Consider the following 17215-nt stretch of genomic DNA (forward strand, 5'->3'; position numbering starts at 1 on the left):
TAATAGGAAACGACTCCATTTTGTATAAAATTCTAATGTCTGATACTCAAAACCACTTCAAAAACATTTGAAGTGGTTTTACAAGCTCTGCTGGAAAGCCCCAAGAAGTTGCAAATGCCTTTTCCCAAAAGCAGTCTTTCTGGGATGTATGATCCAGACAGCTCAGGGGGAGAAAATATATTATGGTCTTGACAATGAATTTTTGAAATGGTCTGATACGACCTAGACTTGGAAACTTGGTTTAAGGTCATCGCAAACCCTTTGACTCAATGCACTCCGGGGAGTATGAGCCAGATTGGATTAAGGGGAGAGAATGACCTTGACCATAGACCTAAAAACTTGGTTCAAGGTCACTGCACACCCTTTAACAAAAGGCTCGGGGGGGGGGGTGAAGTATGAGCTAGATTGGGCCAAAGGAAAATATGCTACGGACAAGTGACATTGGATGTATGGACTGCAGACTGATCACTATAGGCGCATTGTTTTGAGGAGACATGAGAGGCTTTTATACTTGGTTCAAAGGTTCAAAGCCCTTGACAGAAAACTGCAACATCCAAGATTCTAAATTATTTAATAAAGGTCAAGGTAACATTCATTCTGATTGTTTGACAACATACACCCCCCTTACAAAATACACTATGGGTTTTTTATTTACAGTGGTCTCTCTGTATGACCAAAATTATATCATAAAATTTGATTACCAATTTTTTCATTACTAATGAATAAAGATAACGGGGGAAATAAAGATTAATTTTGAAAAGGGGTACCTTTTTTAAAATTCATTTACAGGGGTCATTCAACTGGCTCATTTTAAACAATTGAGCCTTGTTTAATCAAAATGCATGTACTGGTCATGCAATCTTTTGACCTGCCCAAAAGCTTGTCAAGATCTAGTAATGATTTCATACTGTTTTTTGGTGCTAGAACCAATATTAAAGACTTCAAAATTGATTTGAACATTTCCCCCTTACATTACAGTTATAAAGGAATCAATCTAATTAAAATTAGACTTTCATCTCGTTCTCTGTTATGTATGATTCACGAGTGGTAACCATACATAACAGAGAGCGAGATGAAAGGTCTAATTTTAATTAGATTAATGTAAAGGAATTGTGTAGAAAATAAAATAATATCTAGACATTGTATATTAGATCATTGGAAAAGTCATCCTAATACCTATTTTACATCATTATAAAGAGGTCAAGAGTTTAATGCTGTTTTTGGAAAGATTGTAGGCACTCTAAATATAAGGTACATGTAAGTTATTTAATTAGTCAAAATGAACAAAACCCCAAGATTTACTACTTCATGTTTCATTCAAAATGATTTATAGAACATTTAAGCCCCGGTACACCATATCAAACAAAGCTATTGTTATAAAGCATCTATGAAATAATTTTTATCATGAATTTCATAAACCTGTCAGAATCTTTCATTTACTACATGTAAATCTTGACCTAAAGCAAGAAAAACAGAGATTCCTATGGAATTTTATATATTTATTTAAGAAATAAAAAGTAACAAGCTTTAATAATATCCAATAATTAATCATTCACAAATACATGAGTTAATTGCAATCTACATAGTATTCTATATTAGGCTGTGCATTATACATTTACCAACAACTAGTGTAATCAGTTTCTGTAAACTGAAAAAGTTAAATGATACTGCATGTTCAAAGGGATAACTGACTGGTTATGATGGACAACTAGAATATGACAAGTATCTAAATATCAGTCCAAATGTTACAATTGATACACCTTGTATCCAAATTAAATGAATATCTTGTGTTATATGTACATGTATCAGGCAGGGTACTGTACCGATTTCTCATATTTCTGCCCCCTCATGTTTCAGTAACCATTCCTTGATTTTGTTTTTCTGGCCTCCGCTGTAATTGCCCACTTTCCCTCCACTCTGTGTTACTCTGTGACAAGGCATGATTAGAGAGATCTGGTTGTTCCTCATAGCCATTCCAACAGCACGACAAGCCCGAGCATTACCGCACATACTGGCCAGGGAACCATAGGAAATCAACTGACCAAATGTTACTTTATTTTGTAGTGTCTTACAGACTGCCTCTGTAAATGTTCCTGATAACAAAAAGAACAAGAGGCCCATGAGCCACATCGCTCACCTGAGCAACAATAGGCATGAATCGCATGATAGAGCACCTTAATGGAGTCATAATACAAAATATCTGGACAATGTGATATATATAATACTTGTATATCCTGTATAAAAAAAATCTGGTTCCCCCTGAATATTCCTATGTTTATAATCAAGTCCCTTTTCTAACAGGATGATTTTATAGTCATATCACATTCAGCATTGCAGTTATCCAAAAGACCCTACACAATTGTTTATATACAGGATATAAACCTACATCAAACTCTGAACCCCTTGTGAGGCCCAATAAATGTCCAGGGGCCGAAGTTTAAACAATTTTAAAGAATCGGCCATATGTAAAAATGCTTGCATATTAGTAAAAGCATAAATAATAACGTTTCAGTTTTTGTGAATATGTTTTCCTTTGTACAACTGGATCCCCAATGTGGCCCCACCCTACTCCTAAATATTTTAATTGAACAAATTTAAATCTCCACTATCTGAAGTTGCTTTTACTGAAGTTTTCTAGGCAAATGTTTTTTTAAGAAAAAGATTTAAAGATATTTACTGTATATATTCCTATGAAAAAAAAAATCACACAAGTTTCAGCTTTCCTGACCTTATGGTTCTTTATAAGATTTTTGAAAATTTCTCAAAAATTGTCAATAATTCCTAATTATCTCCCCTTGTAAAAGGGCGTGGTCCTTAATTTTCACAGCTTTGAATCCACTTAATAGTCTAAGAATGATTTGTGCAAAGTTTGGTTGAAATTGGCATAGTGGTTCTTGAGAAAATGTTGAAAATGTGAAAAGTTTACAGACAGGCAGACGACAGACAAAATGTGATCAGAATAGCTCATTTCAGCTTTCACCTCAAGTGAGCTGAAAATGTTGCTTATCACTGATAATATCTGCGTACCGGTATTACAAGATACAAATCTTACGGTATTTTTGGCAAGGGTAAGAAAATATGGAAAGAGGAAGAAACTTGCATTTTCATCCCAGCCTAGGTCTCTCTTACCAGTATATAATTTCAAGACAGATATCATTCATAAGTATTTTGTTTATCCTGAATTTCTTTTTACATTTTTCCTTTAACAATTCATTTTCAACAAATTTGTGCCTATATTTGCAGTTAATTAAGACTAATGTCATGGCAAAAAAATGCAATGTACGACCCATATCAAGGCTTTGAACATAGGAATAACTGGACAATGCTATCCTTCATCACTGCTTTTCATAACATCAGTTCATTGGGTTACTTTTTTCAGTCACTGCAACCAGTGGTTGCTGAATAAATTCAAACATATTTCTTCAAATTAGGTGATGGCCAATCGATTCACAAGACTTTGGTTTTGGAAGTGTGTTTGTATTTACAAAGTGGTGACAGCATTCTTACCTGTCTGATAAACAGAGGAACACACAGGTGGAGTAGAATTCAAGTTTGATTTGTCAGCAGCAAAATAGTGTTGAAGCCACTGCACACAAAGGACAGCAGGCTTGTATGTATAGCCATTGTCTTGATACATCTGAGACTTTACAGTTACCATTGTTCTGGAAAATAACAATCTAACACTTTCGTACAATTTATATACAGGTGCAGTGATGCCTGATCTCTAATATGAATGTCAATACTGATTACCGGGTACTACTAAATTGCATGTAACTATCAGCTTAATCTTGGCAATTTATGGTAGAGACTAATGCACATGCACAGTCTTGATGAAATTCCAGTTCACCTTCAAGTTGGCTTTAATGAAACTAAGACAACTGTTTATCTTCTATCACACTTTGTTTTGAAGATATCCACATCATGTAAGCGGAACCCTAAGTTTTGAGGTCCATTGTATTTATTTACTGCATCACAACAAAAAAGAATCAAATGTAGGAAAATCCACGGGGAAGATGAATACTAGCTGATATATCAAATAAACAAAAGATTTTTAGCATGATATAGATTTCTATAATTAAAATATGACAACATTTACCCTGGTGATGGTATGAAGTCCTTGTCATTGGGTGCCATCTGTTGCAGAGAGTGGAGTCCCCTTGGGCAGCTTATGATTTCCATGTCCCCTATGGGTGTGCTTACAACATACGTGTTTGTTGGACCTGACTGACAGACTAGTTTCCCCTTCATCTGAAAAACACATCTCTATCCTTAGCACAATAAGACTCGGTAATACACTTGTTACTTTTACCAGTATGTGAACAGGTGAAAGCAAGGGTTTTATATATATATATATATATATTAAATTTTCGTATTTGAACTTCATATTTAATTAATATATCCATAAGTCGTTCTTTTTCCAAAGTTCACTTCAACCACTGATATAATCACAGGCACCTGAATTTATATATAGTAGGGGTAGAATTTTTCGATATATTACTTATTAAGCGACTGATTGATAAAAATTCAGGCCCTGGGGCCATAAAACTTAGACGAGCTTACTTTTGATATAAGTCTCACTTTTCCACTACATGTTCCTTTTGTAAAAGTGAGACTTAGATCAAAAGTAAGCTCGTCTAAGTTTTATGGCCCCAGGGCCAGGTGCCTGTGATATAATATTCAATTCAGGTTTTCTATAGTCATGTCATTACATAAAAGACTGAAGGGCAAAATACCTTTGCAAATAGAAAGTACACTGTATGTTCACCTGAATGAATTTGGCGCGGTTTTTAGTGGTTAAGTCATACGTTGATTATTCGTTAATTTCATTGCTACTCTCCGAAACAATCTTTGTACAATTATACCAAATTTTAAAAAATGGCGATTGTCAAACGAAAAAGAAAAACAGAAGGATATTTTCAGCCTATATCTGTCATATTAGTGAAAATTTGGTAATAATGGACTTGAATTTAACTTCTGAACGACAAAAGGCATTATCTGTAAGTAGTTTAGTTGACGAAGACGATACGAAAGACAGTAAACAACCGTTAGCACTCTCAGAGCATCATCGGGAAGTGAGTCGAAGTTTATATTTATCGCCAAACGTCAAACCGATTAGTCCTGTAGAGGTTATAGCTGATGCTCCATTGAAATCAAATTCACTACCAAAACGTAAAAAGAGGTCGCGACCAAGCTTTAAATCTGTAATCAATCTTATGAGTCGCATTAAAAATTCTTCAAGTGCTGAAAAAACCACTGTGGAGAGCGGTGGTCCAAAAGGAGGATGGACACCTTCAATGCCGCGGAGGAGTGGGACATCAAATGGGAAACAGACAAGTGATTCAACATCTCGCTCCCTTCTGAACCGCCCTACTAATAGTGTGTGGAGCGTTGTGCCTGGAACTGTTGGTATCCCAAATCTTGGAAACACTTGTTTTATGAATGCTGTGATACAGTGTCTAAGTAACACTGATTGGTTTTCCAGGTACTTTATAACAAAGCAATACAAGGATGACATGAAAAGTAAACCATTTTCTAAAAAGTTTGCCATTCAAAAGAGTGATGTTGCAGAACAGCTAGGGAAATTATTAGAATGTCTGTGGCATAATAGCTTAAGTGGTATTGGAGATGTATCAAGTGGTTTCAAAAGCATTGTAGGGAAGAACAACAGTCAGTACAAGGGAACAGAACAACATGACTCTCAGGAATTTTTTCTTTGGCTTCTAGACCGACTAAATGAGGACATTTTTACTAGCTACAAGAAAAAAGAGAAGACAAAAAGGGTAGGTATATGCATCGTTTAAAATTGTGTCCATTGTACAGTTCACTGTTTCATGATAGCTGCAGTATATATTTTTTTGGAGGAATTAATAATATGGTTTGATAAAATATGTTATTGTTTGAAATATCTACCAATTAACACATCTCTTTGTCCTGCAATATAGAGCTGTAGTCTCTGTAGTAGTCTTCTGTAGTTATTATGAAGGTAGAACGTCTATTTGGAATAAACACCAAGAATTTGCTTTTGTGATAATGGTAATAAATATTGTGATGTTCACTTTTGTTTTGATTGCAGCTTAGCACATCAGAAATCTCTGATGAGACTGCAGCCAAAGAGGTGATGCAGCAGAACAGTGGGTGTATGCTGTACAATCTGTTCCAGGCCCTCTACAGATCCTCACTGCAGTGTCCAAAATGTCAGAAGCTTAGCAATACATTCGAATCCTATCTATGTCTTTCCTTGCCATTGCCTGTTCGTACCTCGAGGCCAGTATATGTGATCTATGTTGCCAGAGACATTGAACCGATGCAGATTAAAATTGGATTAACGTTAAATGTGCATGACACTATCAGGGAATTAAGGGACTCGATAGCTTCCTCAATGAAAATTTCTCCATCAAGGGTAAGTTTAACATCAAATACAGTCATTAGGCAAAAAAAAAAAATATGTGTGTTTCCTATTTCATCAAATTTTAAAATAGGGTAGGTAGGTCGGCTTTTTTTTTTTTTTTTTTTAAATGAGCTTTTAAGTTTTCCCCTTTCCTAGCATATGATTTTTCTATACAATAAGAAAATGTATTTTACAGGAGGAGCAATCGTGGATAGAGACAACTGTTACAGAATTAAAGCTTTCTTAAATCTAAGGTTTATTTAGAAAGTATACGAAGATTTTATTTTCATGTAAATAGAAAATATAAATATGACAGCCACTATAAATTAACAGAGTATAATACTCATTACCACAAATATATCATAAATTGGTTGTTAGTTCTATTTTCCTGGTCAACTGACATAACAGTAAACATTAATATCGTAACTGTAAGTGTTGAATTCAGAAACAGAGGAAATTCTGGTTGATTAGACGAGAGCCTTAGAATTAAATCTTTTCAATAATTCAAAAAAAAAAATGAATACATAATCAATGGTTTAAGACTAATTTTAAAAATTTCATTTGCAATTGAACTGCAGCATTTTAAAATCATATTTATAATATAAGAATGATTGTTGGGCCTATTCAAAGACTTACAATGTCTGCAGTCTCCATCCCCAGAAATATAAAAAAAAAAACTTTGCCTCTACTTTTTTCTTGTACATCTTTTAATTATATTAATTTTTAACACATCACTGCCCTATGAAACTATTTATTGCATTGATAATTAAGCTAAAATAACCAAGGATAACTTTCATCCATACTGTCAATCTGCACTTAGAAATCTTTAAAACGCTTTGGTAAGTGGTGTTTTCTATTGAATAGATACAAGCGATTTTTGGACTCTGATTTGTAAGACCAAATACGGTTGGTAATCTGGATTTGGAATAAAAAGTGTTAGGGTCGGCGCATAAAAAATAGGGTCGGTCGGGAAACCGGAAACACACATATTTTTTTTTTTGGCCTTATGTAATTTCATTGCTATTATTTTTATAAGCACTACAATGTATTGTTTTCATTTATTGATTCAGTTTGATTTTGGTTTCAGATTGTGCTGTGTCAGATATTTGAAGATGGTTTCAAGAGTCGATATTGTGATGACCAGCCCCTTACAGATATATCAGAGAGTGAGCCTGTGTATGCCATCGAAACCTTGCCCCCACCAAGTCAGGACAGCAGCTCCGAGGAATTTGAGTCTTCCTACACACAGTTGATTGTTGTCAACACAGAAAGGAGGTCATCCCCTACCAGATAGTAATGTCATTTACTGGAATTAAATAATTGCATTATCAGTTTTAACTTTATAGTCATATAGTGAAATGCGGAACCTTGAAAAAGAATTGTTTCTTTGTGCAGATTTGATTTGTATAGATATTGTTGTACAGATTTTATTATTTTGATGAACTGATTTTGTAGTGCACGGTTTTGTGCTCCTGTAATTCTGTGTGTACCTAGAGACATAGACTACAGGAGTCTGCAAAGGAAAATTCTTCATGCAATTGGAGAATGTGTACGGGAAGGACTCTTGGCACAGGTGATGATTATAATTGTTTGAAATTGATTTTTGTTCCAACACTTTGTAGAAAATTCACTTGTGTTTTCATGCAATTTGTGCTATTGAAGAAATAAAATGATTCATCCAATTAATATGATGGTGGGAGAAAAACTTAATAATTGCCTTTATACCATAAGTTAAATGACATCAAGGAACGATTTCCAAATTTTTATGAGTTTTCTTTTGGTGTATCACAGAAGTTGGATGTGTTGTTTCGCTTGCGTCTTGTGGATGAGTTTTCTGGAAAAAGATACTACTTACAAGATGACCAAGAAATCATGCCTCTTTTTACACAAGCAGTTGAAAGGTGAGTTAAAATATCAATTGTTTAGTTTACAAATAAAAGGCCAAGTCGGTTATTTGATAGTATAATTTTTAAAATGAGAAAGATTTGTGTAAGTTGCTTTACAGTTACCGTGATAGATACCAGATAATTTTTTTTAATGTTTCCTCTTAGAAACAACAAAAAATAATTAATTACCTTTTTAGATTGTTTGAAACACACCTATATATTTTTTTTTCAGTGCTCTTACATATGGAGCTGAATATGGCCCTCAACATTTAGAACTTGTTGCAGAATGGGAACCGGCTGTTAAAGAAAGGTACATCTGGTTTGTCTATTTATCAAGGCTTAATAAGGGCATTTTATAGTTAAATGTTTTGCACATTAGGTCAAAATTTTGGTTTATAATGACTAAAATTTGTCAACAATTTATCAATATTTTTTTCGAAAGAGTAATTATCAAGGACAATGATGTGATTCATGAAGATCCGAGTGTGAAGAAAGTTCGCGCGACCCAGCAGCAGCCATTAAAAGTCTCCCTAGAGGAATGCCTCCAGCTGTTTACCCGGGATGAAAAGGTAGAGCTCATGTCGGATTACATTTTGATTATATACACTGTAAACATGAAATAAAAAATGTATAGAGGTATTTCAGTCCCAGACATAAGGATTACGAGCTCAGACAAAATTTTAAGTATTGTTTATGAAAACAGACTTTTCAATAACAAAAACTTAGGTATTCAAATAAAACTTTTATGCCATCTTAAACATGAAACTACAGTACCTGAAATTTTTGTAATTTCAAATCATGAGTTATACAATAAGTACATGTACATGTATAATATTTCTATGATTGTAATTGTAAATTTTATACTTTATTATACATAGTAAGGGTGAATTACTGGGATAAGAAGCAACTACAACTTTTACTGGTTAAAATTGAAATAGAACAAGTTTACAGTAATCTTCCCATTGGTTAGGATTTCTTTCATGCATGTTACTTTCATGGAATGTTATTCTTCAGCTGAGTGGTGATGATGCGTGGGAGTGTCCACACTGTCACAAGCAGCAGAAGGGAGCCACAAAGACTATTGGGCTGTGGTCGCTACCCGATGTATTGGTCATCCATCTCAAACGCTTCAGACAGGTAATTGCCCTGTGTATCCTCGACTGCTTCCAACAATTTAAATGATTCAGTACTTTGTGTACGGATGTGTATTGAATTGGATTGATATCTGATTTGTTTTGAATTAAGGTTGGCCTACGCAGAACCAAGCTGAGTACCCTGGTGGACTTCCCTGTCAGAGACCTCGACATGTCACCGCATGTTGTGAGGCGACATTACAATGATGGAGATGGAACAGAAATGGTTTATGAGCTCAGCGGTGTCCTAAATCATTATGGCAACATGCAGGGCGGCCATTATACAGGTGAATAATAATATCATTGTATCAATTTAAACAATAAAAGAATGGAAGGGAGGTTTGAATTGTTGTAAATGTAATCTTTTTCCTTTGAAGCTTTTTGCAAGAATCCAGTGGATGGTAAATGGTATGAGTTTGATGACTCCAAGGTCAAGCCAATGGCTGAAGCTGAAGTGAAAACCTCCTCTGCTTACTTGTTATTTTACCAGAGGAAGGGTGTGATGAATAGTGTACGAGAGGACCTAGAGACCGGCTATCACTGGATCTACAAACTGTATCCCAATGCATTCAAAAGTGTAACTAAAAATCTAAACAGAAACTCCAATAATTCACAGCCAACAGAAAACATCATTGACCAAGATATTCCTCCCCATCTAAACTCTCCTGAGCATTCTCCTCTGATCAAAGTCCATACCCCACCAAATCGTGTTCACACCTCCCCTGCTAAAACTCAAGATGGCACTCTCCAAAGATCCGACTCAGAACCTAGCATTTGTAGAAACGATGTCAAACACATCAAAACAAACTCAGATTTAGAAACGACAGATTATTTACCTGATAAAGCGTGGAGAAATGATGAGGCTAGTGATGTACTAGTGAGGCCAAGTCAACTGAAGACCACACAGAAAAAAGCAGATGTGCAAAGGGAGGCCGTTTTTACAGCAAAGAGTGACATAAACAATAAGAAACCATATGATCATAACAAATACACAGAAAAAAGAAGGGAGCAATCATCCCCAGTAAAACAGCCCCAGCCAGCAGAAAACAATGAGAGGAAGCATGCTGTTAGTAGTGGACTGACTGTTAAGTTGCCAGACAAAGAAGTCTTCATTGTCAGACAGAATCACAAAACTGGTCAGACAACATATGAACCTTTCAAGACACATGTTGAAAATCATGCTCATCTTGAAAATCAGGCTAAACAGAGGAATATTTCTCATAGCAATGGAAGCTCCACTGGTAAACAAGACCCAGAGGAGAGAAGAATCTCAGCTTCTCAGAATAGACATGTAAGTGACCATCAAGATGACGTGGATGTGCCATTAGGGCCAAGGTCATTCCCTCCTTCCATTCCATCAAGAATTGTGTCAACAAATGACAATTTTTCTCCACATCATGGCAGTGTGTGGCCAAATAAAGATGAACCCCTTTCACCAATTGATTACAACAGGCAACTGTCTAATCCAGCACGGAGTGGATATGTTGCAAAAGAAGCTGCTAAAAAGCCACAATTCAAACGAAGCAAAAGCCAAATAAGATACCATGAGCTGGAACAAAACTCAATAAATGACCTAAAAAGCCAAGGTAAGAATGACCTTTTTATTGTTATCATCATGACAATGCAATTATTAATTTGGGGCTTTTTTTTTAAAATGAAAGGGAAATAACTCATTGTTTTTGTCAAATTGCTTTTATTAAGGTACTTCACTACACCGAGACTTATACTTTTTAAGACACTACGTCACAAGATGGCGATTTAAATGTTTTGTTAAACTGTTTGTATCAAACGATTCAGATGTATATTGTCATAGCTCAGTGGTTAAAGTATCAGGCTTGTGAACCGCAGGTCATGAGTTCGAATCCACCTGGGTTTTTTGTTCATGTTTACTGAATGAAATTTTTGAAAATATCATTTTTTATCTAAAATTGAACATTTTTTCGTCCATTTGACATATATACTTCTTATCCATCATGCTTTCTATCATAATCAAGTAATTTTTTGCTGATTTGAAACACTATTTCAAGGTGTAGTGAGGAACATTAAGCATTGCATACTAGTAAGAGTCTTAAATACTATAGTTATAAAAATATTGATAATTTTGTAAGAGTCTCAACTTGCAAGAATAAAAGAATAAGTTGTTGTTTTTTTCAAATGAATTTAAACATTTTGTAAAGGTAAAATTTTTGACCAGTAACTCATGAATTTATATATTTTTGTTTTCACAAAAAATATAATACTATGTACATGTATCCCAAATAAAAGTGATCTTCTGTAGAAAATTAAGTTATTCCCCTTTTCAGTAAGTCACTAAATTTGATTATTTGGGTAGCATAAAAATTTGGCCTTTTACTGCAGTACCAGCGACAATATATGCTAGTATTAGTAGTGAATAACATTGCATGTACATGTAATTTTATTATTTTCTTAAAGGTGTTGATTCAAGAAATAGCATTACAACAAACAATAAATTTGCCACCATTGCTCGGGTAAACCAGAGGGTCCATGAGGGCGAGCTCAGTGATTCACTAGTTGTGAGATCATTGACAGACAGCAGCCTCATCCAGAATGCCATTGCTCCCATCCACCGCAACAAGCAGGAGAATATTGGAGTACCACCCAGACAGATCGTGGAGATAACGGACTCCATCCCCAGCTCACCCCACCTCCACCAGGCCGGCTCTAGGAGACCAGTATACGACGGTGTCCAGCATACAGACTCCATCTCTTTCGTGGAGGGTTTCCCCCGTTATCAGCCCCACAAACATTACCGGAAAACCCCCAACAGAGAGGAGCAGGATAACCTTAAAAAGGAGAAACTCTACTCGCCCTGTCTGAAAGAGTCGTCAGTGTAAACAAATGAACATGTTTTTTAAAAACAATCGAGTACAGAACTGTTTTAGTATTTTAATTTTGTTAGCTATTTTACAGTTTTGTTTTTTGTCATATTATCAGATTTTGTCTTTACTAGATTTGATTAAAAACATATAAGTAACTTGAATTTAATAGCACTGTGAAATTTCATCTTATTAATAACATTGTCATAAAGATTGATTTCATTTTTTCGTAACTTTTATCATAACTTGTATTAATCTTCATTGTAAATGGAAGTTTAATGACTTAAACAGTATTGTTTTTATAGATATTGAGACAATTCAGCATCATCTTAATTAGTGCATTATTTTTACTCAGTGTTTATTAGATTTGAATGTTAAGTAAAAGAATAATTACCAGGATATTACTAGTACCGGTAATCTCAGAAAAATGTTTGTACTTTAGATAAATAATCTAATTGATTTAGATTATGAAATTGAAATGGAGCTTATAAACATAGCTATCTTGTATCATGTTTTAAAAGTAAATAAGTGGTCAACAGATGTGCAATTTTAAAAATGCATTGATTTTACCTTATGAACTACCTACCATATAATGCGATTCGTAGTTGGATTAAGGTACAAAATTCTTGCAGTTATCTACTACACAAGTTTAGGTGTTTGTATCAGTTTGTGTAACGGAACAGTTTTGATTCTCATCTAAAGGATGAAGTAAGTAGACCAGTTTTTTTTTGTTTTTAAAGTAATGTAAATACAGCTATTGCACCTTTTGTGATTTAAAAATGTTCAGCCTCCAAGTGCAAGGTTGTATACTACTTAAAGATTTGTTCTGGGTTTGTATTGTTTTGTTTTTGTTTGTTATTAATTATATAATTATAATAACATATATATTATATGGTTAGTGACATTTTTATTTTATGTATTTTGGATTCCTGATGTTGTGAGAATGTGGTACAGCATTTGAACAGATTATACACAAGTTAGGACTTGTTAATTGTTTTTGGTGGTATATTATACAACGATGATAAATTGTACAAGATGTTTATAATATGCTTTGCAGCAAAATCAAAGACTGATATCATTTTCATTTCATCCATGTTTAGGTACGGTAACTAAATGTACTGTTATTGTGTCAGATTTGTAGCAATAGAACTGGCGACAAACAGTTTTGGTGAATTCCAGAAACCAAATACTAAATATTTTTGATGGGATAGTGCACAGAAGGTTTGTTTGTGCATTTCTTTAGTAATCTATGTTCAGTTGGCTTGCTATAGGATGCTCAGATCTTTCAACCAACTGTTATACATGTACATGTATTATTATGTTTAGAGCAGAAAGTGCAGGGTTGGTAAAGAGTTAATCCAATGGGTTGAAACTTTCACTGTTTATTGTGCAATATTTAAGTGCTTTGTTACTTTTTGAGTTATCTCGTAATTTATATTAAGGGTTCTAGATTGCTAAATCAGTTGGAGATAGCTTGCATCTAAAACATTCCATTGTATAAACATATAAATCATTATTACACATAAAGTTGTGATGTTGTTGTGATATTTCTATACAAATTTATGTCGTTCTTGTATAGGACAGTTTATGAATCATAAATGGCATTATCATTACTTGTAGAGTAGATACACTTGCTGCATTTTCTTATTTTCACTCAGTTTTTGTTCACATTTTTAGATGTCAGATTGGTGCATTGATTACTATGATCCTTATATCATTCCACATTTAAAAGGTTGTGTCCTTGATATTTTCTGGGTTTTAAAATATTTTTTACATTAAATTTTGGCTATTTTAAGATATACATGTATATTAGAAGAAGAATTATCTGATTGAAAATGATCAAGATTCCACAATGCATCAATTATTGTAGTTTACATGTATGTTTTAAAAGAATTGTGTAATTGTATTGGAGTATTCTTTTTCCAGAGCACATTCCATGTGCATGACATTGCAATCTCTCTGCAATAATTAAGCATTATTTCAAAACTTTTTATCTATTTAAGCATATATTGTAAGAAGCTGTAGAATAACTGGCACTTCAAAAACATATTAAAAATCAGGGAGACTTTATCTTTAGGCCGTAGCTTACACAGTCCATTGTATTATCATTTTATTTTCGCTATGATATCGGATTATTTAATAATGTTATATTTAAGTGGTATATATGCAGACGTTAAATTTTTTCCACCAAAAATTCCAACTGTAAATTCATTTGCAAATTTAAAGTTTTGAAAATTTAACATACTAAATGTACATAAAACAATTACTCATAATTGTCTTCCCTTTATGAAGGGGATGGAATGAGAACATGGTTAAGATATAAGTAAACATATCAAGGATATCAACCTGTAATCAAGGGTTCATTTCACTCTCTTGTTTATAACTTTCTTATTTAATTATCTCAACTAATACAAGTATGGTTGACATTGTTATTACGAGGAATATGGGTAGGAAAGACAATTTTATATAAATGACGGTGCCATATTGGAATATTTGTTAGCTCCCTTGTACCATAGTTAAACATGAAATAGGAATAGGCTCAGATCTACATGTAGGTCATGTTGTAGTGTTTACCAATATCTCAGTGTTTTATAAGATGTTTTATTTCTGCCAGTCAGATAAACTTTATTAAGCGGGCATCAATTTGTATCTAAAGATTTTTACCACTAACAATTAATTTAAGTCATTCCATCTTTCCTCTGAAAATTGTTTGGTTTAACCACTGGAGCCACTTTTAAAACATTGTTTGTGTGCCCTCTTCTGACCAATTGAGGAAATGTAGCCAACTCCAAATATTTTTATTTACCTTCTGAGAATTCTCTTTTCTTTTTTTTCATTTGAATACTGGGTAGATTTGAAGATCTAGGTTCATTTAAGGAATGCATGGTTTCAAGTTGTTCATGTATTTTTGAAGAATAAATAATATAAATAAGAATGAGTCTCCCTGTCTACCAACCCAAAGCTTGAACACCAAGTTTGGGGAGACATACAATTTAAAATTCTTTAAAAGTGGCCTGACATATACAACGCTGTATCTTCAGTTTTATATAGGTAGACATTCCAATATTGTTATTTGTTCTGTTGGTTGATATCTCTTATTGATGACTCATTCCACATTTTGTTGAATTCACTTTGTCAAACTTTAGTGATGTACATACCAGAACACATGTAAATGTATGACAAGGAAATATTAAATAGAAATAATGAAATTTACATGGGTTTTTTTCTCTCTCGGTGATGTAATAATATTAGGTTATTTGTTTTTTCATTTCATTTTATTCAGGGCACGGGCAGTGTTTACAAGACAAAGAATTTTTAACCCTGTATCTTGCTTATAACTCTATGACTGACTCTCAAATTTTATTTGATCATTAGAAATGCATTTCTAAAGCATTGTAAATAATAAAAACAGAAAAATAGAATTTGACCAAAATCGTGACCATGCCCCTTTAAAAGTAATAACAATACGTAAGTTAAAAATGGATTTTGACAAGCATTCATATAGTATATCTTTTGCATTAGTAGACAAGAAAGATTTAACGGCTTTCTTAAATTTTTGTTTAGAATTAATTTTCTTGACCTTCAGTGTTTAAATTCCAGGAACAAAAGTATCAAGAATTTGGATCTTGCTTGTAGTCTGCTAATTGTCCTGACCTTTATTTCAGTATATAAATGTCGGACACAAGAGGATCTATTGTGTTCAACAAGGAATGGGCAAGGAGAGAGAATGATAAAGAGTAAAATGATAAACGATTTTAAAACCGATATTGCATGCATTTCATCACATATCACTTTTTCAATCAATCATAACTGCTCTTGATCTTTGTTTTGGAAAAAAATGGTCTTATTAATTGGTATTAGTCTCAATTGATCAATATATCATTTGTTCAAGGATCCTTGATCACCAGAGGAATTGAAGTGCAAAAAGTGTGTCAGGTTTATAACTTTCTTATATTGTATTGTATTGTAAGTTCCCTGGTTTCTAGTACTTCACATATAGATTGCCTATAACCTGAGGGTGATGTGTTATTACACTGATCGACCCAAAATCATTCGTGCAAGGTCAAATCACTGTAAAAAAAAACCAACCAAAAACGCATAATTCCTGTCTAGTCTATGGTTGATTTAATTAACTATGTGTAATATAAATGAACCCCAGAGCGGATAAGATATGGAGATCAGTGATCTTGATTATCTAGATGCTTATAGATTTTGGGAGATTACTCGAATTGTGTAGGGGACTTAGAGCTGCATGGTTACATAATGAAGTAAACTCTGTTCATACTCAATCAGACTTGCACAGTTTAATATAACTATTGATGCATATTGGTAATATAAAGGACAAAGCCTCAGTACTTGATCTTGAATATCTTGATGCTGGACCAGGTGTAAGTTTTTTGAGTAGTATAGGGCAGGTTTGAATGTTGGAAAAAATGCTGTCCTGACCAACTTATTGTACATGTATATCATATGACATAAAACCATATCAAAATAATACAATATATCATATAATACAATATCAAATTACTTATAAAATATTGTGTCTTACCACAAGGATCATTTACAATAACTATGATTATCATTTAACCTAGGGTAATAAAGGGGGTCTCATAAAGGTGATGCTTTGTTTTAGAGAGCTCTGTAATATTTGATGACCTTTGTTTAAAAAAGCTTAATTTTAAAAAGAAATGAACTATAGGCAAAAATTATCTCGGTCTGACGTATTAAAACTTTGTGCACATGACTTTTCATCTTGTGCACACAGATCGAGTATCATCTTGTGAGAATGACAAATAATCTTGCATGCATGATAAAATATCTTGTGCGCATATTTTATCTCAAGCTCACAACATAAAATGCATTGTGCACACAAAAATTTTCTTGCGCACAACTTGTTATTTCATGTGCACAACATGATTTCTCATGCCCATGTGCACGACTTATGATTGCATGCTATTCCCCCCTCCCCCC

At 33.8% G+C, this 17215-nt stretch overlaps 2 protein-coding genes across 4 annotated transcripts; one reads left to right on the plus strand and one right to left on the minus strand.

Annotated features, from left to right (window-relative positions):
• Positions 1-1486: 1486 nt before the first annotated feature.
• On the minus strand, positions 1487-4867 carry LOC105328756 (methylated-DNA--protein-cysteine methyltransferase). Of its 3 annotated transcripts, none has more exons than XM_066065375.1 (4): positions 4734-4867; positions 4097-4248; positions 3508-3662; positions 1487-2093 (listed from the first exon to the last, which is right to left on the minus strand). In XM_066065375.1, exons 2-4 carry the CDS (start codon positions 4246-4248, stop codon positions 1831-1833), a joined length of 570 nt encoding a protein of 189 aa, XP_065921447.1. In that variant the 5' UTR covers positions 4734-4867; the 3' UTR covers positions 1487-1830. The 3 variants fall into 3 exon arrangements, with proteins under 3 accessions (XP_065921447.1, XP_065921445.1, XP_065921446.1); XM_066065373.1 differs by having other exon boundaries at positions 3508-3677; XM_066065374.1 differs by having other exon boundaries at positions 3508-3677; positions 4766-4789.
• On the plus strand, positions 4865-15457 carry LOC105320981 (ubiquitin carboxyl-terminal hydrolase 43). The gene is made up of 11 exons (XM_011419136.4): positions 4865-5780; positions 6074-6400; positions 7476-7681; positions 7844-7961; positions 8180-8289; positions 8507-8584; positions 8717-8843; positions 9289-9411; positions 9520-9694; positions 9785-10993; positions 11841-15457. The coding sequence occupies exons 1-11, from the start codon at positions 4956-4958 to the stop codon at positions 12260-12262; spliced, it is 3720 nt and encodes a 1239-aa protein (XP_011417438.3). The 5' UTR covers positions 4865-4955; the 3' UTR covers positions 12263-15457.
• Positions 15458-17215: the final 1758 nt, after the last annotated feature.

Source organism: Magallana gigas, chromosome 7 (genome assembly GCF_963853765.1).
Source record: "Magallana gigas chromosome 7, xbMagGiga1.1, whole genome shotgun sequence".
Taxonomy (NCBI): domain Eukaryota; kingdom Metazoa; phylum Mollusca; class Bivalvia; order Ostreida; family Ostreidae; genus Magallana; species Magallana gigas.